We start from the raw sequence: 25,186 nt of genomic DNA, 5'->3' as shown, positions 1-25,186 counted from the left end.
CCCACAAAATAATCTGATTTTTCAACATTGTTTTATTTAGTCCCTGATTGAATATTGGAATGTGCAATTGTTCTGTATGTTAAAACTCATTCGGACATTTTTTGGTGGAAACCAGGAACACTGAAATGTCCCTAAAAATCAGAAAACATCTTTTTTGTGCTTTACTGTCATTTCAGACTATCTCAGGACGGATTCTGCCAGCTTTCTGTTGAAATTAATATTAATATTCCAGAGTAAAGTACTGTTCAATGTGCGTAAAAGTGGCAGAATAGGGTCCTAAATCATTTGGATTTTCAAAATAGTATCGTATAATGTAACACTTAGAGACTGTGTACTAGAGCTAACTGATGCTGCTGGAGCTCACTGTCTATGAGGGAGATGAGACCATTGTAGGTATTTTTAATGTCATCTTGTGGAACTGAAAAAAGGACTCACTATTTAATAAAATAATAGCGTAAATTAGATTCATTTGGAAAGTGAACCAACAAGTGGTGATAACGAAGATGTGTAGAATGGTTTGCTAGAAATCTACATAATGGCATATAGAAGTAGAAAATGCTGCCCACAAATATTTTTGCTATTTTATTGTCACACACTATCTAGTATTAAAAAACCATTTATATCATATTTAACAGGAAATTTCTGGTAAAGTGACTAAATATTGATTAATAATAGCCTAAATGGTTATGAATTCCTCTGGTTTTCATTGTAATAATCTGAATGGTATTAATGTCATCAACAGTACTCTAGGGGATGTCCATTGTAATTCAGTATTAATTAAATGGATCGTTATTATTTTAATACTAGCAATTAATCACCAACTAGCATGAATAAAACAATATAAAGTTCCAAGCCCTTGTAACATCTAACTAGCCCATGGCAGTAGTGAACCGAGAAATGCTGCTGAAGGAGTTAATTTGAGTTACCTGGGAAGTTTGAAAAATCAGAGAGGGAATAATGATGTGACAATACAGTAACTTCTTAGACCACAGTTATGGTCAGAAAAATGATAATGCAAAAATGACACCTTCTTACCTCACAGATCTGCTCCCTGTTTGCTTTTGTTCCTGTTAGCACTGTAGAACCCACAAAGCTATTGGAAAGTGAGATGGAATCTGTCCCAGCTCTCTCATCAACAGAATTACTACATTCTTATTGCAATATCTTTCCCTGATATTGCAGGGAATAGGCATACAGGCTTCAGATTAGCTACATCACCAACATGCCTCATTTGGGTTAGAATTTCTGATGATGTTATCAGAGTAGGAAAGGACGTTGTTTGATTCCCAGTTGAGTTTGCAGGGCTTGCAGCTATAGAACTGTGTTTTTAATTGTGTACTGAAGACATTTGATATGGAAACCATTGAGAACAACTGGGAAAACCCATAAGTCTGTGTCTGAGTGGGAAAGAGTGAAGCTTTCTCCAGCAACTAAAGTCCTAAGGGCCATGTCATGGACCATCCTGGGCACTCCACCGGGGAACAAGGGCGTATGAGGCACCTCCTTACACTTCTGCATGGTTACCTGCATCATGCCTAGCAGCATTTGCAGAATTACTGCTACCTCTCCCACACAGGTGCGTAGAGGTAGAGAATGGGTGGAGCTTTAGTTTTCTCCAGTGGGCCAGATGACAGTGATTACAAGACAATGGTAATCTATCCATTGATTTCAGTGGCCTCTGGATCAAGCTCCCAGCTGACAGACAGTGAACTCAAAAAACTCCCATTGAACCTAACAGGAGTTTTACATGTACAGGGTCACTTAGGAGTGGTTGTAGAGTTGGTCCCTAGGTGAAGGATAAGAATTTAATGCTGTCTAAGGAATCTATATTTTATAGTTAAATAATAGAGTTGATATGAATAGTGGACACCTTTATTTTGAATTTTGTTTCTCCTATTTTTGTATTTCTCTCTTGCCTCACCATGACAGAAATATATTGGCTAGTCATATAAACAGGGAGCAATAGAAATAAATGTAAGTTGGTATAGTGCTTACCATTGTTTCAGTTCCACGGTTCTGTATAATGGCTTGTGTTCACAACAAGGAAACAAATAGATAAAAGATACTCACCACCAAGTGGATGTTTTATTGTATCTGTTCTCAGTGTTGCTTTTTTTTTTTTGTACAAGTTATTGCAAGCCTTTGGCAGTGAATCATTATGAGCAGTGTGGATCTGAAAGTAAAGCAGTATCTCTCAGTAAGGCTAGCTCTTAACTGAAACTTTAATTTAATTTAAGAAGAGGAAAAACTCACAATACACTAATGAAATTTGGAAAACTTCACTGGAGTTGCCTAAAAAAAAAGAAAAAAAACCTGTAGCCATTATGAATAAAATAAAACATTCAGTATAAAAGTCTGCTTCTAAAATAAACTCTGGCAAGCTTAATTCTTGATGTTATAGTTAAATAAATACTTATCTGATTAACTTTGGACTGGAATTCTTTGTGCTTGTATCTCTTGAGTCACAGGTCATATAAACAAGTGTGTTGGAGATACAAAAGTGAACATTGCAGACAATCTACACCTTGGTTTTATGAAGTCTGATAGCACTGAGATACTCTGGTCAGGTGGCTGAGGTGAACTGCTGTGACATAAAGTGATATAGGGTAGAATTTTCAAGAGCACCTAAGTGATTTAGGTGCCTACAACTTATTCAAAGTCAATGGGACTTTGGCTACTATGTCATTTAGGCACCTTCAAAAATGTTACCCAGAGGGACCCAAACTATTAGAAAAGAATACTATGGGCGGGTGAATAAAATATATAAGCTATGTCTGTATGTACACCCCATGTACGTTTCCAAGTATTACTAATACATGGAACCCATACCAGTGCCAAGTGTCTACATATGCAGTGCTGGGCACAGCTAGACACTGTGCACAGGCATATATACCTGTGTCCATGCTGCCCCATATTTGGTACAAGATGGTAGCACTACCATTGCAGGGACAGTATCCCAGGGACCTGTGTGTCACAGGAGACACTCTGGGAATTGCCTGGCTTTGTGTTGCTGGTACTAGATGCTACCTTCACACAGTTGACAATGGCAACTCTCACTCACCTCTCCTTTCTACCAAACCGTGTGGAAGACATAGAGCCAAGTCCATGATGATATGGTTCTGCTCCTGCTTGCAGGACAAATGTTCATGCAGGTTCATTCACTTATACTGGATGGAATTGGTCCAGAAATAGTTGAGATGCTGAAGAGAGCTGACCGAGAGGACTAATGAAAATCCACTATAGTCCCATGGAACAGATATATTGAATTCTGCGATTGCAGTAGTATGCTCATGGCTGGATTGCCACTTCTGGTCCCGGAAAACCAGCACAGCATGGTCAGGCCACATCGTCTTGGAAACCTGGAAGGATGACCAGTAGCTGCAGAACTTCCAAATGAGGAAGCAAACCTTCCTGGAGTTATGTGAGGAGCTGGCACCAACCCTCCAGTGCCATGCCACTCAATTTCAGAAACCCATACCAGTACAGAAGCGGGTGGCTACAGCACCTGACAGCTACTGGTAAGTTGCAAACAAATTTGAGGTTGGGAAGTCAACTGTCAGGGTGGTAGCTGTATAGGTTTCCCAGGCTATCAATACTGAGATCTGCCCACAAGTGATTGCCATAACCCATGTCCCTGTAATAATAGCTGGATTTCAGAGGAACGGGTTTCTGAACTGTGCAGGGGCCATCGAGGGAACACACATCCCAATACTTTATCCACCAAAGGGGGCAAGTGAATATGTGAACCAAAAAGTTACAATTCACTCATTCTCGAAGTCTTGGTGGACCACAGTGGTTGGTGCATGATCACCAATGTTGGGGACACAGGAAAAGTCTATGATGCCAGGGTGCTCAGGGGACTGGGATTGTATTGCAGGGGGAAAGAAGGAACTTTATTCCCCAGAAATGACGTGGTTATATACAGTGTTTCTGATCTGACATTTATTTTGGGGCACCCCACGGACCCATTCCTAACTTGGCTCATGAAGTTGTATCCAACATTGCTGATCCAAGAAAAAGAGAATTCAGCTACAGACTAAGTAGCTGCAGAATGATGGTGGAGTGTGTATTTGGGAGGCTGAAATCTTGCTGGTGATACTGTTGGACCCCTCTGGATACCCATGTGTCCTATGCATTTTGCATAATCGTGGTATGCTGTGCCTTGCCCAATTTATGTGAGGATACGGGGGAATACTTCTGCACTGAGCAGGCACAAGACAGGCAGCCAGATCCCAAACATGTGCACACAGCTCCTAGAGGGCAAGAGACATTTGTGGTGCTATTTGCTTGCACACCATGGAACAGTGGGGGGCCAGAAGGTGACTTTGGTCTGTGCCAAGGGACACCAAAGGATGCTATGTGATGCTACGGTGCTGCTGTAGAAGCTCAATAGAGCATTGCTATATAGTTGTGTTGTGGCATCCATTGGTGGGTTTTGATCCCTGTAGCTTATGTTTCATAGATTCATAGATACTAAGGTCAGAAGGGACCATTATGATCATCTAGTCTGACCTCCTGCACAACGCAGGCCACAGAATTTCACCCATGTTAATGTACCAAATGAAAGCAGACCATTATGTGAGGGTTCCTCCTTAGGGTCAATCCCTTTGGCTGTGGTTTTGGTTTTGAGGGTTTAAAAGCAATTCAGCGCCAGCACTGAGTAGTGATCTTTTTGTTATAGGTTAACAACTCTGTTTCATGGTGCTCTCTGGGGAGTACTTAATCATTCTGAAAGTAACTGAAAAACAGTTCTGTAAGGTTTTTGGGGGGGGTTCACTAATGTTTTCTGCAACTAGTGATCACAGAACTGATCAGCCGCTATGCGGGAGTACTCCCCTGATTGCATGTCGCAACTGTTTGACGGGGTGAAGGAGGAAGAGTCGTAAAAGCACTGCTCAGCGTAAGACATCTTCAGTGTTAGTTTAGTTTTGTTTCCTTTCTCTGTATTGTCAGTTAAATTATTGACAAAGCCATAAAGACATTGTAAGTAAACTCCTCTGATTTTCGTTCTGGTGCATTGGACAGCAACAGTTTTTTCAGAGCTTTGTTCATTGTCATAAACCCTGCTCTCTTTTCTATCTCTCTCTCTCTCTCTCTCTCTCTCTGTCTCTCTCTTTGTTAAACATTGGGAAATTCATGGCAGCAGGGGGGGAAGGATTTGTGGGAGGGACAGAAAATTCATTGTCCTTCTATGGCATCACTGCATTAGAAAGTTACAGAACTGATAGTCATTTGCTATCCATCCTGCTGACCCATCCCAAATGTGTGGGAAATATCCCATTGATGATACTCGGAAAGCAAGGTGCCCACCCAAGTGAAGTGAACAATAACTTTTATTTAAAAGGTCTATGGAACATAGAACAAAAACAGGTTCTGCGAATGAACCAAAAAATGGATCAAATTCCCTGAGCAATGTGCAAACATTACTTTTGTGGACCTGTCTCCTTGTCCTGCCCCTTCCCCTGACAAGGGGGGACTAGATGAGAAAAAGTGTGGGGGAGATGAGGGGACATCTCCTGCATGGAATGTGAGGGATGAACACTGGCTGGGCTACTGGGTGGCGCTCAGGCTCATTTTTCAACATCTGTATGCTCTGGAGGAGTTCTCCCAGCAAGGGTTTTTGGGTGCCGGTGAAGAGTATTGTGCCAGGAGATCAGCGTGTTCCTCCTCACTGTGGAGTGGGTAGTGTTGGATAAGCAGCAGCCTGTGAGGCACCTGGAAGAGGAGTAGGGAGAGGAGGAGGTGCTGCCTGTTCCCAGGCAACAGCAGCAGGTGGGTCTCAAAAGCTTTCCACCCCCAGCTGTACTAGTGACTGCATGAGTGCATGATCCTCTGCCCAAGGGGCATACTCCCATTCCCTGTGGCATGACTCTAGAGCAGGGGTAGGCAACCTATGGCACGTGTGCCGAAGGCACCACATTAGCTGATTTTCAGCAACATTCACACGGCCCGGGTCCTGCCCACCAGTCCCGGGGGGCTCTGCATATTAATGTAATTTTAAATGAAGCTTCTTAAACATTTTAAAAACCTTATTTACTTTACATACAACAATAGTTTAGTTGTATATTATAGACTTATAGAAAAAGACCTTCCAAAAACGTTAAAATGCATTACTGGCATGCGAAACCTTAGATTAGAGTGAATAAGTGAAGACTCGGCACACCACTTCTGAAAGGTTGCCGACCCCTGCTCTAGATTCAGGAACTGGTTCATCAGTGCCCCACCCTACCTAAGAGCCTGATTGTCCCATGCCCAAAGAAAGCAAAACTGTTCCTGACTTCTCTTGTGTATTCCAATGAGCAGATGCTCCAGGTCTGTCTGCCTGCCTCCTCTGTCTCTGCAGTGCTGCTCCTGCCCTCCTGGCAGAATGGGTACCCCGCTGGCATCAGAACATCCTGCTGAGTCAAACACAAGGGTAGTGTTATATTTCATTTCTCTTTTGAAGGAACCTATGAACACCCTCTCCCCAACACACACACAACTTAATTGTGCTCCTGAAGGCCACAATGTTTATACTTTTTAATATCACAGGAATGCAACTGTTTACAGCATCCTTCCTTCTCAGACAACTTTTGCAGCCCACAAGGAAGGAGCTGAGGCAAATAATGGTAAGGTTCCTGCAGTACTGTTATTAAAATGTTGTAATGTTTACAGTGCATCAAGGAGCCATTTCGGGTGGGGGTTGGTTCCTTTTGGGAGTACATTACCAGGCATCTATTTGTTCTTGAAAAGGCAGGCATCATTTGGAGAACACAGCAGTTTTTGAGGTATTGGGATGGAAAAGAGCGGTGGTTTACCAGTCCTGTGGAGGAGATCTGGCCTCCTATGCTAGTGCAATGTTTCTTCTGAAGGTCACCTCTCTACATATTGCTGAGTGGAGGGGTTTGGAGAGCTACAAAGGTGGACCAAACACATTTGCCCTGCCACAGAACCTGAACAACCAGCTTGAATCTCTCCTACACCAAACATTTGCTGAATTATGCTTACAGGACTGGGAAGCAATTCAAGAAGAAGTTGACTGTATTTTAAGCTAGCAGACAGAGTTCCATGGAAGAGGAACAAAGAACCACAACGAACATCCACCCACCCTCTAACCTTCCCTGCATCACCAGAAAGTTCAGGCCCCATGTCCAGCGACCAGCACTGGAAAAGGACAGGGAAATGGGTAGCTGTGCTGCAAGTGTATTTTCTTCCCTGAACTTTCAGATTAACACCTCAAGCCTGTTACCTCTCCACTGCTAAGGGACATAGCACTGTGTGTGTGCAACTGGCAAAGCAGATGCTTCACCCACCCTATCTTCTGCTGGCTACTGCAGGGTGGCTCAGTGCAGGGAGAGGCTAGACACCAGGGACTGGGAACAGTAATAAAAATTTGAAATGGTCACAGGGAGAATGAATGACTATGGCTTTCGCTGGACAATCAGACAGTTCCCTTTCCACTGCCAAACATCGGCAGGCCAGCACCCAAGCCACCAACCACCCCCATCTTGCTTCCATGCAGCTCCCATTCATATGGGGATGGAAAGATGGAGGATAAGTGGGATGTGTGGTTTGGGGTCTTTGAACAAACATAAATGTCACAAAACTGTTCTTTCCCCACCTGGGCCCTTTCAAACCCACTCCCTCTCTTCCTCCCTCCTTTCCAGTCTGCACAGCCAAAGGGCTATCAGTCTCAGTGCTGACCAAGAAAGACACAGGCACAGGTTCACAGTGACTGCTTTTTAATTATCTGTTATAGTTTCTGCTAAATACTTTGCAGTGGTGTATGGAATTTCAATAAAATAATTGATTTACAGCTGTGTCTGGCTTGGGGATCATATCAGGTTGGAGCAGGGGGCTGAAGGCAAGGGGCTGTTTCAGGCACATATCACCGGAGCAAGAGGGAATATTTCCAGGGAGTGTGGGGGTGTATTGTAACTTACCAGCCTTGGGTTCTGGTTCCTGCAGTGTCTCTGGGTCGTCCTCAGGCTCCTCAGGGAGGGCTTCCTCAACCAGGTCTGACAGGTAGAGGCAGAATCACATGCTCCTCCTCCTCCATGACTCCCAGGGCTTCCTCCAGGAATTCCTCCAAGGTCCCCAATGCCTGTCATTGGTGTCCCATTGTATGATGAAGCCAGTGGGGTTGAGGACGGGGTCATAAGTCACTAGTCACTTCAGACTCTGTTCTTGCAGCCCTGAAGAGCACCTAGTCCAGCTTATCAGAGCATGGGCATGAGCTAGATCCCCCTGTTCCCCACCTCTGAGCAACTCTTTGTCCTTCACCCTTGGTACAGAAGTCTGAGGTGCTTCATGAGCTCCTGGCAGTAGGATGGAGTCCAGTAAATGCCCGTTTCCTCCAGCCTCTGAAAAATCTCCTCGTACAGGTCTGTGCTCCTGTTGGGTGAAGTTGTAAAGGATGGTGTATTCTGACCACACATTGATCAGGTGTGCTCCAGAGACCAGGCAGCAGCTCTTGGAATGTGCTCCATGATTGCCTGTGCTGATCGATAGAGTTCACCCAGAAAACTTTTCTGAGGTTCTCAGGTCACTACTACTGCTGGCCAAGGGTGGTCAGGGACCTTTGCCTAAGGCTGAGGAAGCAAAAGGTTCAATACAGGGATGGCCCTGGAAGACTATTGATACTTGTGACCTCGTACACACCCCTAACCCTCATCTCCACTACACTGTAGAATGAGTATGAGGCTATGCCCCAGCAGAGGCATGCACTTACCCACACCCCTCGGGTGTACTAGCTTTCTTGCTTTTTACTCTCTTTCAGGGACATGTTTTAGGGCTTCAGATGTGGACAATAAGGGGATTATGGCATAACAGTACACATGTAACTGTGTACAGTTGCAAGTGTAGATGCAGCTATGTAGACCCACATCTCATGGTAGTCTCTCTGTGCGTGTACGTATACATCCTTGCTTGGTCCATTAGCTTGGTTTGAATATGGGACTTTCAGCACTAAAAGTATGAACCTCCGCTGCTTGAGCTAAAGAACCCTGACTAGTAGGTGAGAGCTGTAGCGTATCAGCTTCTAGAGGGGGACAAAAACTCTATCTTTGCTAGTGTCATTTACATATGCACTATTCAAGCCCTCAAAATAGGAGGTGCATAGGCTTTGTGCTACTCCTCTGCACAAGGATGGATTTCACCTATATGAATCACTGCCCAGCATATATATTATAATCATACATTTTAATTTTTTGTTCCCATATACTTCTGGATATCTTAGCAAAATATACATAATTAATACAAATATGAAAAAGGACCACGTGCCGTAACAGATCTATAAAAGAAGAACAGAACAAAAATACTAGTAACCTCCATTCCACACTTACCAAAAATACGCCTCTCACATAGATATCAGTGCCACCACAATTAAATTAAAAATAGAAAGTCAGGAGACTGTTCCAAAGGATATGGAAATGGCTTATACTGAACCCAGAGAGCAAGAGAATTCCAAGTCATTCGTGGCAATCTGTGCATACCAGTTCTCTCTAGACACCACTGTGGTATCAGTCTCCAGTGACAGAGGATCTTGAGATGGAATCTACGGATTATCTCAGTGAAACATTCATTTCAATTCTGATACCTTGATTCTTCAGTGATGGACACATTATAAATGGCATAGATGAGATTAGATACTTTGGGATGGTATCTATTCCAGTCTATTCAGAACTCATTTGTTGTCACAAGACATAGGGCAATAAGTTTCCCTCAGGTAGACTGATTATACTATATATTATTTAGTCATTTAAGGGTAACACCAGCCTCCTGCTCCATGGATGCAGTTCAGCAGCTACTCTGGAGGATATATGTGTAGACAATACAAGGGTATAGAGCCTTGCTTCTAGGCATAAACACAGCCTTCAGCCTGTGGAGATCGGGAAGTCCCATGAAAGGGCTCACTGGGCCATAGTAACCTCTGTGGAGCTGCTCTTCAGCCACTCTGCACCCTGGATGGAAATATTCCCCCCACCCCCCACTGCCCCAGACATTGGGAGGAGCATTTGGGCCTGATTTACTAATTTATTTAGTAAATAAATCTTCTTAGCAAACTGCCAGGTTCGTCATGAGGTGCTCATGCCCCACCTCTGCGGACGTCAGCTCTTGCCACCTCATATTTGGTGGTGGAGTATTGTGCACCAGTATGGAGCCGATCGTCACACACCAAACTGGTGGATAAGTAGTTACATGCCACCATGCGTATCACCTCCGACACCCTGTATCCGACTCCACTCCCATGGCTCCCAGTTCTGAGCAATATTGCTCCTCCTCATATCGGACGAGAGGTTGCCACTGGCAAGTTACTGGAGAAAGTATGCGCCAACTCAAGCCTGCCGCTGCACATTGACCTTTTTAAACCACCAGCTGCACGTTTGCCATCACGTCGCCCATTATGATCTCATCTGCGACACCAGGATGTTAGGGCAGAAACACTCTGGCAAGAGGAATGGATATCTGTTATAATCCCCAACCAGTCCCTCGTTGCCAACCCCACAATTTTCCCGCCTGGTTTTGACCTGCCCCATCACCAATGGTCCCTGTTGAACAGGTTCCAGACCGGACAAGGTCTCTGTGCAGCCAACCAGTATCGCTGGGGCCTTCGTGACAGCCCTTTGTGCAACTGTGGAGCAACACAGACGATGACGCACATTGTCGACGAATGCCTGCTGACTAGGTTCAGCGGTGGCCTAGAAGAACTGCATCACGCCACTGAAGATGCCATCACTTGGCGAGGCGACTGTGCACACGCTAAATAAAAAAAATAGATTTACTAGTAGTAAGATTCTAAAGCACACTCGCTCTACAATAGGCCAGCAGTGCAGCCATCAGAGCACAAATGTCAGTGTAATGGGTGAAATCACCTGAGCAGTTATCACACAGCAGAACCCCGTTCATCTGACCTAATTGGGACCAAGGTCAGATCAGATAATCCAAAATTTGCACAATCAGGAGAATGGGCTAAGAGCTTTCTATCCATTAGTTTAAAGATGCAGAGTTGCTTTTAAACTAGCTGACCCCTCCTGGAAAAGCATTAAAACATAGCGCTCTTCTTTATTTACAGCATACACGAAACGTTACTTCTAGTAACCAGTACCAGTTTTTAAAAATGCAGAAATTAGCGTTTTAAGTTGCAACAAACAGCAATACCAATGGTAACAACTAACAACAATAAGAATATATAATATGCATAAAGTATCACATTAAAATACAATACTGTATACAGCACAGCGGTAGTTACAGCAGCACTCGTTCATAATGGCTGGAAAAAATTGAACAGTTTGCGTTGTTTTAGATGAAAGGTTCTCTTTTTCATTGCACAATCATGGAGTTGTTTCATCAGCAACCATTCAGGGTGTATGCTGGTTGTTCAGTTAATATGGAAAGCTGGCTAATGGAGGCTTGGGTGAACAGGGATCTACTGTACTATAGCTGAAAGCAGCTGCAATCTATTCCTAACTGATGGTCACTTTAAACAGTCACCATATAAATGGACTGCAATGGAATAAGACTACTACAACTGGTGTAGGCCATTCCAAATAGCCTACTTTTCCTGTGATATCCATGCTTCCCAGATGACTCAGTTTTCCTTCTGTGATATATGTAACAGTATGTGGAACAGAGAAGACTTTGGAAATTTAGAAATAATGTTTTCCTTTATATTCAAGGTAACCTGCATACTCTCTTCAATGTCCAACATATTGTTAAATACTTGGTGTTTGGATAGTAATTTTTCAAGGTCATTTTCCATCTACATTGTATATGGAATATTTAAATGGATGAAAAAGGGATGACCCAGAGCCATGAATTATTTATTTATTTATTTATTTATTATTTATTAAGCACTGCAGAATGCAGAGAGGAAGACATAGTAACTATCCTAAGAATTTACAAGTCTGTACAATGAGAACTTTTCCATTCAAGTATAACAAATTACCCCCGCATCTGGTTTTCTGAGGGAAGAATTGGGCACAATGCGTCCATCCCAAATATAACATAATTTGTGCTATACTGCTATATCACTCTCACCCTTGCATTACAATATCACTTACATCTCCACACACTTTCAATGACAGCTTTTTAATGCATGAATAATTCTAGCAATCGCCTACTGAACCAAAGATTAGACATTACAAAGTCATAATATGTCACTCTCACTTGAATTATGATATTTGTAAGAAATGTTTTTAAAAGATCTAAGTAACCATCATCCTTTGGATCTTCCTGTCCCATATTTGTTTGTGTTTTAGATTGTAAGTAGAACTGCAGGGGGAAACATTCTCAATTTTGAAAAGTCCAAAAAATATGTTGTGATTTTTATTTTTTGAAAGTTTCCCCCCAACATATTTTGCTGTTTTTACAACTAGCTTATGGAGTGGTCAACTCCTTTAGTAAATCTGATTTTGCTTACAACTTTTCATTAAAATTTTGAAAAACATTTGCAATTTCTTTCATTAATTTTTGCCCAGCTGTAATTGTACAAGCACTTCAGGAACAATCTGTGTCCGATCTGTACTTTTGGTATGGTGCTGAGCACCATGCTCATGCTTAGTAAACAAATAGCCATTAACAAAAAAAGAATCATACAAACGTTCCAACACTTTAGGTTACGTGAGTATTCTGGAAACTGTGGTTTCATTTGTTTCCATTAGAAGTGTTTGGAAATCTAATTTAAAAGAGAAACTCCCATTTAAGATCACAAATCATAGCTGTAAACCTTAACATGCATGACAAAGCCAAAGAGAGACTCTGCCAAGGAATCCCCTTGGCTGTGGTAGCCCTCAGGTCAGCCAGGTGGTCATGGGTCTTAAAGGCTATTTAGGAATGATCATACCACCTGGGCTATGTTAGTTCTTTCTCTTAATAGCCACAGGACTAAATGGAAGGATGATGTGTGTCCCACTTGTCTTTCCTTTGGCCAGCCCACTCCCTTACCTGGGCCAGTCCATCTCTATCCCCTCCCCCAGCATGGATCTTAGACTATGTTAAGAAGCATCTGTAGGGTATTTGTTGCGGGGAAGGGGACGTGGAGGGGATGGTGGTATGAAGGTAGTTACACTCTCTTTCCATGTGTAATGGGGTGGGATCCATGCAAAGAGAGTACCTTCTGCATACAAATACACGGGTCATAATCTGGCCCCATGTACGTAAATTAGTACTAATAACTGAAAGGGCTGTATTAGAATAAACATGCAGATATGACAAAACTGTTAAAGGTAATTTAAGGCGTTTCACTCCTTTTGTGAATGGGTGGGAAAATGTCTCTTTTTATTTGTTTATGTTTTATTCATATTTTCCAGAAGTGTTTTTAATGCATTGTAATTTATAAAATTGAAAGTAATGTATCACAAAATAAGAGGCATGAGAAGAGGTGAAGTGGTCAATTCCATCTGATGTGGACTGAATGTGAGCAAAAGTCATTTTGAAATATTTGGAACCTTTGTCAAGCAATGAAAATTTCATAGGCACATGCCTATTAACCTATTAATTTTCAAAACAAAACCCCAAGGAAACTATTTTATATGTGCAAAAAGAAAAGGAGTACTTATGGCACTTTAGAGACTAACCAATTTATTTGAGCATAAGCTTTCATGAGCTACAGCTCACTTCATCGGATGCATACTGTGGAAAATACAGAAGATGTTTTTATACACACAGACCATGAAAAAATGGGTGTTTATCACTACAAAAGGTTTTGAATTTAAATTTAAATTTAGTCATGCACTTAAATCCCATTGAAGTCAATGAAACTGCTCATGAGAGTAATTGCTCACCAATGTGAATGAAGAGTCCCAATCTGGCCCATAATTATCAGCAACATACTGTGTATCACCTTCTACACAGGCATTATTAATCCGGCATATTATGGTAAAATGTTTCACGTTCTCCTCCACGTACCATAATTGTTTGACCATAAATGGCCCAGTAACATGATATATTTATAAGCCAACTTCAAATGTATTAAGATTAAGTATCTACAGCACATCTCTCACTACCCATATAACTACAGGTATTGATGCCTGAGCCAAAACTCTTTGAAGTCAATGGAAAGACCTCCCTTATCTTCCGTTAGTCTTGGATTGAGCCTTTAGTTCTTACTATACAACTTTCTTTTTGTCCATTTTTGTGTTTTTAAGGTTTAAAAAGTGTTTGTTTGTTTGTTGATTTCACTGAAGAAACATACCTGAACAATATCTACCATATCTGCTTTCAAATATATTTGGTTTGTAGGGAAATTACTGTACACATGCGTGGGAGAAAGGCTCCATAATTCATATCTCTTTTTTTATCCTTCAGTTCTCAAGCTTCATATTTATGCAACAGGGCCACTTTATTTCCTTGTTCCATCTCTGGCCAGTGTCTCTCTCCTGTATGTAAATAATATCTCTATGTAATGTGATGAGTAAGTTCCATAGGAAGAAATTTTATTTCGACTTTGTCCATCTTTCCCAGGTTTGTACATCACCTTCCTAAAGGTTGTGTTGCACCCAGGAAGGAACAAGATAGTGTAGGGAATGCTACTTTGCTCTTTCCTTCCTTCTATCTGACCAATAGATCACAGAAGAAGGAAATGGTAAAGAGCTTCATGTTGATGACTTTTACAAGCACAATGACCTCTCTAAATGCTCACAAAATGAGGCAAATTTTTCACATCCACACAAATTGTTCACACGTTTGTGGAATTGGCTTAAATTTATGTGAATATACATTAGGCTGATACCTCACCACCTTACTGCCTGGCTGGGAGGGTAGAACACGAAGTCCCTTCCAGAGCTGACATTAGTATCTCTCCATGACTTCTAAGGAGCCAGGGCATGCAAGGATCCTACATTCAGCATTCCTTGTTCCTCACTCTGAATGCAACATGCCTCTGGTCCCACCAGCCTGGAACATCAGAGTTCTGAGGTTGTTCCTGAACTAAAGTCCTCAGTCTGAAACTCAAAAGCCAGTCACCACAATATTCTTCCATTTCTAATTATTTTTGTACTTCAAATATTTTTTTTTGGAAAAGTTTATTTATAATCTCTTTATAAACACATCTAAATGAGATTGGATCTTCAGCAAAATAGGTTTCTGCATTCATTTTTTGAATGATTCAACAGTTTTGGATTGTTTGAACTGTTTGCATAATGCACAAAATTCTAACCACATTTCTCCTTTTCAGGAAAGCATAGATTTGGGTGAAATCATGTTTTCCCTTTGCTATTTACCTACTGCCGGGCGAATGACGTTAACAGTAATCAAATGTAGAAATCTCAAAGCGATGGATGTAACTGGCGCTTCGGGTGGGTATTCTTCTTTTCACTTAACAACGTGGGGTTCTGGTCTGAAAAGTAGCTATATTAAAACAACAACTTCTTACTCAACAAATATGTATATTTTGAATATGCTGAGTCATATCTGCTCAGTTTTGTGGAAAAAATAGGGGTTGTTGTTTTTTCCTGCGTTTTCTTTTTATTAGCTGTGCAGAGACAACATGGCTCAGAAAGAGTGAAATAAGGATTCTGTTTAATCTTTTGCATGATCAACCAAATTGTTTACAAAGTTCCAAACAATTCCATGCAAAGCCATTGAAAGCAATAGTCACTGAGGGCACTCACTGAAGACAATGGGATTATGCAGGTGAAAGAGAGGGTATAATTTGGCCATCTCAACATTTATTATTTTGATGCTGAGTAAGATAAAACACTGGTTGGCTGTTAGAGTTCAGGCTGAGTTTGCAGGACTGTTGTTTTGTTTTGTTTTTAAAGTTGTAAACTGAAACTTGATACAGAAAGCACTGCGAGGCAAACCTGTAAATCCACAGTCTTGTTGTACCAAAGACACTTTTTCAGAATGGAAATGCTCTTCAGAAAACACCCCTTTAGTGGAGCATTAAAAATCTCTATAGCCAGTGGAAAGTTTTGATACAGTTGGCATTAAATTGTACTTTGATTTTCACCTACAAAGTTTTGGGGTTTGTTTGTTTGTTTTTTAGTTAAGTTTTGCTTTGCTTTCTGGAGGGGTAGGACAATGGGAATTAATCTATCCTGCAAAAATAATAGCGGAAGATAATTAAAAGAAAATGAAGCATTAAAAACATGGGGAGAGATTTTCAAAGGCACACAACTCCCATTCACTTTCAATTGGAGTTAGGTACCTAACTGCCCTCTGCACTTTTGAAAATCTCCTCCTTTTATTTTGTAACTAATATGGTTATCACAGGAAAACTTTAGGAGAACTGGTTAAGGTGGAGAGGTCAACATTAGAGCTACTGGCTGAGTGTGAGGTAGAGGTGGGTGTATCTATTCTATCTGCTTGCACCATTCTTTTGAGTAGACAGGAAACTGAAATTGCAGCAGAGACAGCTCTGGTTGTCTTATGTCACTAATACCTATACAACTTAGGTTTTCATGAATGTTCACTTGCTAAGAATTTGCTGCTCTTTTGCTTTACATTTCAACTGCATTGAGACTAGTGTGTGAAAATGACTTCCTGTTACTCAGATCCGTATGTCAAAGTCTCACTGATGTGTGAGGGTCGAAGGCTGAAAAAGCGGAAAACAACTACAAAGAAAAACACACTTAATCCAATTTATAATGAGGCCATCATCTTCGATATCCCTCCAGAGAATGTGGACCAGGTCAGCCTCTCCATTGCTGTGATGGACTATGATCGGTAAGTACAATTTGTTCCCTGAAAATATTAATCTTCAGCAAGTGGTTTCCTCATTATTGCAATTGATTTATTATTTTAACTGCCTCGTGTTTTAAGTAAATCCACTGTCACTAAAATAACACTTTTGAATCCTCTGCTGGAGGATTCAAAGCTACCATACCTTTCAATGTTTACTTCTGTTTATCAGTGTCATTAATGATGGTATGAAGAAAATTAAACATGACGGAAATTGTCATGTAAATGTAACCACATTAACAGTGTGAGTCTTTGTCCGTTCCGTTCCCCTCTTCCCCCCGCCCCGCGACTCCATGGCTAGACCGTGTAAGGGTTTGTAAGTCTGTAAAACTTCCAGCGAATGGAGTTATTCCTTTAGCTTAAGCAATAGAAAAAATTTTAGCTCTATAGACCCTGGGTTAAATTCTTGCTGATAATTCAACCAGGGGACTCATTACTTCAGCTCAATTACCCTGGCCCTGCCTACTTCCTGTCTCCATACAGAGGAGGGAAATACCCCACAACTGCATCGCCCACTTATGTTCTGATATGGGCAGAGCTCCATCCCCGCCCATCCTTTCGCAGACAGTTTCCTAGCACAAAGGGGACAGCGTCATCCCTATGAGTAAAATAGCCTGGGGGTTGCAAGTTACGTTAGAAATGGATTGACAGAATAGTGCTTGGGCAGAGCCTACTTCACTCACACCTACTATTACTCCTGAGTTCCAGAGACATTCAGAATTAAAGGCTTTGTCATAGGGGAAGATAAGTATCACTGCCTGTTTGCAGAGGGAAGAAATGAGAAAGAGAGAGAAAGTGACTTGATCGAGGTCACACAATAGATCAATGTTAGAGTCAGCACTATTAAGCATTTAGCTGGTGTTAAGATTTTTGCCAGTCATGGTTACACCCCTGAATGCCTTGATAAGAAGGATAGATCTACCTTTTATGTTTCTGTACCTGAGGTTCTAATTATTACGACAGACTAAAGATGAAAAATATACCTTAAGATCAGCAGTTACTCTTGGATCCTGGATGGACCCTCATTCCTCCAATTCCTGCTCATCATCATCCCTCTCCCCACAATTTAAAACACAACAGCAAAACATGTAACTAACTAACCTGTGACACTCAAAACCTACAGTCAACTATATACAAGAAATCCATGGATCACGATGCTTACCTTCATAGGTCCTGTAACCACCCCAAATACACCAAGAAATCTGTTAGCTACAGCCAGGTACTCAGATACCATAGAGTATGCTCTAAGGAGAAAGTTTGGGATACACAGCTTAACACACTTAACCACCTTCATCAAACAAGGACACTCCACCAGAGAAGTAGATCATCTCATGGAATGGGCCACCCAAATACCCCAAGAGAACCTGCTCCAATACAGAAATAGCTGTGACAATAAGTAAGTTTCCCAGGCCTGAAGCAGAGCTCTGTGTAAACTCTCAAAAAGCTTGTCTCTCTCACCAAGAAGTTGTTGATCCAATAAAAGATATTACCTCACCCACCTTGTCTCTTTAATATCCTGGGACCGACACAGCCGCAACACTGCATACTCAAAACCAAGGTCATTTATTTGTATGTTATCCCTGTCTCCAACTCTTTGCCTGTTCTTTTGGATTGTAAGTAGAGCCCTGCACAGATACCAAATTTGTATCTGCATCCAATCTGCGAACATGGTCCGTGGTTATCCGCATCCACAGATATCTGTGGATTTAAAGTGGATATCCACAGATTTGCAGGGCTTTAACTGTAAGCTTTCCAGGGCAGGGCCAATTTCTTCATCTGTGATTTTATAGCTCCTAACAAAATGGTGCCCCAAACCTGACTGGGATTTTTCAGTCATCCTGTAATAAATATGATTAATAACAATAATGTGCACACTTCGGGCATCTTCAAAAACATTTTGTGCTAAACCAATCAAACTGCATTATGGTTCAAAGATGTTAATAAATCTATCTGCATTACGAAAAGCTTTCTCTGCCCTTCTGTAATCCTCAGAGTAGGACACAATGAGGTGATCGGGGTGTGTAGGACAGGACTTGATGCTGAAGGACTTGGAAGAGATCACTGGAATGAAATGCTGGCTTACCCCCGTAAACCTATTACTCATTGGCATCCATTGGTAGAGGTAAGAAGTAGAATATCTCTATAGCCAACTTGTTGCTACATCTCTCTGCATTTAATAACTCATTTCCATGAGCCTCTGAGAATCATGACAGTCACTAAGGTGTGGGTACCACTCCCCATGTGAGGAGCTTGTGGAAGATCCTCCACACCACTTAAATCTTGCATGAGAGTTGTGTGTGATGGGGGAGAGAGGGTTGAATGGCCAAGCGGGGATGCCTGTGCATACCTTACATACTGCAGAAAAGCACCTTGCCCTGCCCTGAAAAGGCTGGTATGGAGATCCACTTTGGGGCAGGCCAGGGGTCAGAAATTGACCCTGGGCTTCAGGGATGGATTTCGCTTCCTAAACCTTCCTGCACTACACTTGAATAGGAAGTTTCTTACGTTTATGGATTGAATTTTCTCTAAATAGTGGACAGTCAGAAGAAATCTATGACTCGGTTCACATCTAAAGAATGCTTTTGTTGATTTATGCTGTTATTTTAATCAGTGAGGTTCTGATTTAGGGCTTTAATTTTGATCTGAAAGTGTCACTTCAGAAGTTGCCTTGCTCTGCTCTCAAGGTTTTGATATAAAGTTCTTTCAAATCTTTTTAGCAGCTACCTAGTGTTTATTTTGAGATTACCAAGGGTTGCTTAAAATTACTAGTTTCAGAGTAGCAGCCATGTTAGTCTGTATCCGCAAAAAGAAAAGGAGTACTTGTGGCACCTTAGAGACTAGCAAATTTATTTGAGCATAAGTTTTCGTGAGCTACAGATCACTTCATCGGATGCTCAGATAAATTTGTTAGTCTCTAAGGTGCCACAAGAACTCCTTTTTTTTAAATTACTTTGGAGTGGTAAATGTAAATATTTCAAGGGCAATCATTTTCTTATCTGAAATCATTAGCATTAAAGAGAGTTGTGTCACTAAAATATTGAGTTTAGATTTCTCCATTAAGTAGGCTGAGTTGAGGCTACACACCAGTAGCCACTGTGACGGGGCAAGGCCAGATGGCTATAGAAAAGTAGTGGGAGATAGATATATTAGCTCCAACCTAACAAATCCCTGATACCAGGATAGGTGAAATGGCAGCTGCTCCAGGTCAATTAAGACACCTGGGGCCAATTAAGAACTTTCCAGAAGGCAGGGAGAATGGTAGGTTGATTGGGACACCTGAAGCCAATCAGGGGCTGGCTGAAACTAGTTAAAAGCCTCGCAGTCAGTCAGGTGGGTGTGCATGTCAGGAGCTGTGGAAGGAAGTTGTGCTGTTGGAGAGACTGTGTAGTACTTACTATATCTGGCACAAGGAAGGAGGCCCTGAGGTAAGGGTGAAGTGGAGCTTGAGGAAGTGAGGGCTGCTGTGGGGGAAGTAGCCCAGGGAATTGTACATGTCATGTTTCTAAAAGGTCAGCTACCATAGCTGATACTATTAGGGTCCCTGGACTGGAGCCTGGAGTAGAGGGTGGGCCTGGGCTCCCCCACACCTTTGCCCCCTGATTAATCACTGAGACTGGGAGACAACAGAGACTGTGCAAGGAAGGATAACTTCTCCTCACCTCCCTCGCTGGCTTATGATGAAAATGGCTCAGTAGACTGTGACCCTTGTCTCTAGAGAAAGAAGGGTTACGTGGAGGGTCACAGTGAGCCTCTGAGGCTAGTGAAATCCGCCAGGAAATGCAGGACCCATAGAGGCAAGGACAGAACTTTGTCACACCACATACAGCAATGCTAAAACAGTCTCTTATTTGAAACCTCTACTCCTAAGGCAGGGGAAATTCTGTGTGTAACTGTGAACTTTGAGAAGATCCCCTTCAGTGTCTTAGGACAACATCCTGCCAGATCCATAACACCCATTGGAGTCATGGCTTTTGGGCTGGGAGGGTGCAGCCTGGGTTCATTAGGGAGCAGGCTAGGATTAGGGTCAGGGGGACAAATGTTGTTCACCCCTTCTCTTCAATCAAGCCTTGCAGATAACCCAGTTGAGAGCTGATACAACCTGAGGCAGCACTGACTATTTCATGGCTCCCTCTACTGTGGGGAACCACCCTTAAAGAAGCGTCCAGGGCGGTGGCAGCTGGGGAGTGTCTGCCGGAGCTACACTCTCAGGGAATGTGTGAGAGAGAGGAAGCTGGAGCCAGAACAGTTCAGAGGGCACTGCACAGAGGTTCCTGGCCTCCTCCTGGATTCTCCAGCATATATGCACGGTTTGGAGACAGAACTCAGTAGATGGTGAAGCAAACTACACCCAAATGGAATGATTCAGGGAGGGTCCTTATGAGGTCCCCCCAAAAAAGTTTCCTTACCATGGTTAATTCTCCAGGAGGGGTGTCCTGAGGCATAAAAATTACTTCAGATTAAGTTTTCATTTTCTAAAAATGTCTTTTTCATTTGGAGGTACAATTCAGCTCCTTCTTTTGGAGAGGGTCCTTATGACTCTCTCATCCTCAGAAATAACCATGATGAGTGGAGAGACCTGATGATGATTGTAAAACTAAAACTTTTCTTTCAGTTACCTGGCCAGGCAACCAGTTTTGATAGCCAGGGGTCTTGTTCATCACCAAAACCACCACCTACACCCTAGGGCACGAGAACGGATTCATCACATCCAGTGTCCAAGCTCCATGTCCATCACACCTACATTAACAAAAGGTTTGGCTTCCTGAGATGAACTGTATCCATATTTTTGTATTAAAATAGATTTTCTTCCTGTTCTAAGTCTTATATTAGAGTTTCTAATAATTTCTTAAGAATGAATTTCACTTGAGCCAAAATACTCCTTCCTTATGCAAAGATATTCATTTTTCTCTCTGTCATAAAGTATTGTTTTGATACAACCTGTTTCTTTGCAAATGGAAGGAAATCAGAAAAAAACAAATACATATATACTAGCACTTGAAAATAAATGGAGTTTATGATGCTATTCCTTTTAAAGTAGCAAAATTGTCATATACCGCACTTACTTTGTAACTTGCATCTAAATTATAAATTTTGCACTAAACCGTATATGACCATTAAAGAAAACGTTTACAGATTTTGATGTACTAGGAAAAGACAATTCTAACAACATAATGTCCAGTTTCTCTATGATTGTCTTGAACGTTACTTTGCTCACCATGGGCCCGCACCAGAACCCACTGAAGTCAATGGAAAGGATCCTATTGAATTCATTTGGTTTTAGTTCAGGTCCTATGGACCATATCCTGCAAATGAATGCATGCAGTTGAACCCTTACAACAATCCTACTGACATTATGGAGACAACTATGTGGTATTTGATATCCAAGCTATTTTGACTGGATGCCTTGTTCACATGGGATTGGTTCTGTTCTGTTCCTATGAATTCAATAGGACTGGATAAGTGTTTTTCTTAGAATCAGGCATCCAGTGAAAATACTTGTGATTATGAATTTGAAATTTGCCTTCTGTCAATATAGTGAGGTAGAAACTTAAATGTTACTAACTCATAGAACATTCCTGCTAGTAAACTCAAGAATATTCAAGGAAAAAAAATACAAACTGAGCATCAGTTAAAGCTAGTTGGTTAAAAAACTGAATAAATACTAGCACGTTACTTTGCAGTATTGATCCAAGTCTCAGTAAAACTCCAGTTTAGCTCAGTGAGAGAATCTGTACTGAGTAAGGACAGAGAAAAGGCTGCAGGACTGGGCCCTGGACTTTTAAAGATGAGCTACAATAGGAAAATTAATTAGAGTTGTTCCCTTTTTTCTGTTTCTTTGTTTGCTTGTTTCTTTTTGACATATAAAGAAAGCCAGAAAGGTTTCAGTTTAAAAACAAATCCCAAAACAGCCTAAAATTAGAAATGTATGTCCTGTTTATGCAGAAAAACTCTGTAACGTTGGGAGAGCTACCAAATTCTGACATGACAGAAGTCAAGAGAATGAAAACTGAGAGGAGGGGACTTTTACTCAGACTTAAAAAAATCTTTTGGGTTTGGTTGGCTCTGTCAATGTGTATTTATTTCAGTGACTAACATTTTGGATAAATAATATATTTATAAAAATCCATCACCTCCAGCTTTTTCATTAAGGTGTGATAGCTCCCAGTAAACATGCTCTTAGATGTCTATTATTTCCTCCAGAAAAACCACAGAAAGCTAGTCTTGATGTTCTAGTAAAACCAAGCATAAAATAATTACATACACAAACACATAGGCCTTCTTTATATATTACTGTAAACAAAAACAAAAAAAGGGACCAACTGTTGAAAAAATTCATTGCAAGCCACCTTTGCTGAATCCTACAGAAACTGTTTCCTTCTAGAGATTTGGTCCTCTTGTCCCATGGTATTTTAACCCTCAAGATTATATTTTAATAAATATATATATATACATACAGCCTTGCAAAGTTTTACTCATCCACTTGCCTTGGGCATGTCAATTTTTTAAATAGGAGAGTAAACTGTAATTTGGTTTTCATCACCATCATCATCATGAGATTTTGTGCCTGGGCTGGTAAATTTTCGTGATAGTTTTGCAAGGCTGATATAGAGACATAGTTATATATCTCGAGATTCAAAAACTATTTTGAGTATACATTTATCTTAATATAAAGTATTATAGGAAATGGGGTTTTGTGCCCCAAAAGTTACTATTTTGTAATGTGGTACTGTAACAGTTGACTGCATATTCTTTGCACTTTTTTGCATCTAATATCCAAAAAAAGCTAACAAGTTCACAATCAAATGTAGCATTAGTGTTCACTAATGAACAATATCTTGTTTATAACTGTTTCATCATTTTCTATTAATATCATGTATGTTTTATTATAAGTGGCAAGATATTTAAATGATCTCTTTCTTGGATTTAAATTATTATCCAGAACCAAAGGAATAATAATCCAGTTTGTGCTCTTTTTTTTGTTCATAAAATTATTAATAATGGCTTGTGTTTTCAAACTTGATTTGTGGGTGCTCTGCCCCTCTGAAAAACCAGGCTGCTTAATTAGGTGCCTACTCATATGAGTTGAAATCCTTAAATTTAGGCATCCGACTTTCAAAAAAAGTCTAGCTGTAGATTATAGACTGTTTTTCTTATTGTGCCCTTATCAGTGATGTATTTAAGTAATGTAAAATGGTTTATTTTTTCATTGATCCTTTGAGTATTGATCCTGCAAAGTTAAGTCTGTGCTTCATTTACCATGTGAGCAATTCCATTCCTTTCAAGGGGATTTCTCACAAGTTATGCACGTGTGTAGCTTCTTGCAGGATTTGGAGCCTTAGATGATACCATTTTTTCTGAAGACCACCATGTTAAAAGTGTACAGCTTTGTCATAAAAGTTCACTTAGAGTGAAAATTTAGCAAAGAAAGTCTCCGTGAATGAATAAATCACTTTTCCTTCCAGCTTTCAAGAAACATAATTGTGCTTAATTTGTAGACAAGGTGCAAAAAAATTGAAGAAATGTTTTGATTACCTATATTTGCATATTCGAAATGTCATAAATATTATTTTGATTTAAACACAATCAAATTTAGCAAGTGGTTTGCGTAAAATATATTCCAATAACATCTGGCAATTTGAAAAACTCACATTTCTAAAAGCCTGAATTTACCTTGAATTGGCTGGGCACAGTAATTATTTTTCATAAGAAATTTTTTTGTACTACAGAATTTGTAATGCTTTCAGAACAGCAAACTCCACCTATACGTACTGTATGTACATGATGGATTAAGTGGCTCCAAAAAAATTGTTCAGCTCTTATATATACTTACAATAATACACTATAAAATGGAAAAGCCAAAATGCAGATTTCTCCTATGAGCCATTCTGGTTTCTTGGGTAAATAATGAAGTGTTTCCCCACCATACTAATGAGCTAAAAAAAAAACCCATAAAACACAGTTTGAACTACAATGAAGCTGTCCGTAGGTCTATGCAAAAAGTTTGAGTGGAACTTGAAAACCAGGGTAGGTTTGGGTTTCTAGTGGGGCTGCAAACAAACAGAAGCAGATGTTCACAAATAGCCACTGAAACTGGGCTGATCCAGTTCACACATCGCCCTCTTTAATCTGGACTGTAGATCTGCCAAACTCCACTGACTTGTCTCTTCCCCCTCCATCTTCCCAACGCCTCGCCGCTTTTTTCCTACAACCTTTTCTCTACCAGGTTTGTATTCAAGCAGCAGTGATCTGACACTGACTTTCCCTTGTACTGCCTCAAGAGGATTTCTGGCCTTAGAATCTATGAAAGCCCTTCTCAGTCCTCCTCAATAGGTGCAGGATGGCTACACCCATTATTTTCCTTCTTCAGGAAGCTGCCATAGAAAGCCTCTGACCTTTCGCCAGTGTATCATGATCATCAGAGGTTCAGGAAGCAGCATTACTCCCACTTCCTTCCCTTCCAGCAGGCAGCCGGAGGGGGAAATACACTATCTCTGTGCTGCTAGCTGTTGCTAGATTGAGTGGC

The 25,186-nt window shown here is 41.1% G+C and overlaps 1 protein-coding gene across 2 annotated transcripts in view; it reads left to right on the top strand.

Moving 5' to 3' along the window:
• Positions 1-24,964, top strand: part of SYT10 (synaptotagmin 10) — a 51,837-nt gene extending 26,873 nt beyond the window's left edge. The window contains exons 4-7 of one of the 2 annotated variants that reach the window (XM_007067329.3): positions 15,155-15,275; positions 16,476-16,647; positions 18,655-18,784; positions 21,275-24,964. In XM_007067329.3, coding sequence (XP_007067391.1) covers positions 15,155-15,275; positions 16,476-16,647; positions 18,655-18,784; positions 21,275-21,346 — 495 coding nt within the window. In that variant the 3' untranslated portion in view covers positions 21,347-24,964. The remainder of the gene's footprint in view (positions 1-15,154; positions 15,276-16,475; positions 16,648-18,654; positions 18,785-21,274) is intronic. The other variant, XM_043541107.1, reaches the window with a different exon arrangement.
• Positions 24,965-25,186: the final 222 nt, after the last annotated feature.

This window comes from Chelonia mydas, chromosome 1 (genome assembly GCF_015237465.2).
Source record: "Chelonia mydas isolate rCheMyd1 chromosome 1, rCheMyd1.pri.v2, whole genome shotgun sequence".
Taxonomy (NCBI): Eukaryota; Metazoa; Chordata; order Testudines; family Cheloniidae; genus Chelonia; species Chelonia mydas.
This window is presented reverse-complemented; position numbering and strand designations above follow the sequence as displayed.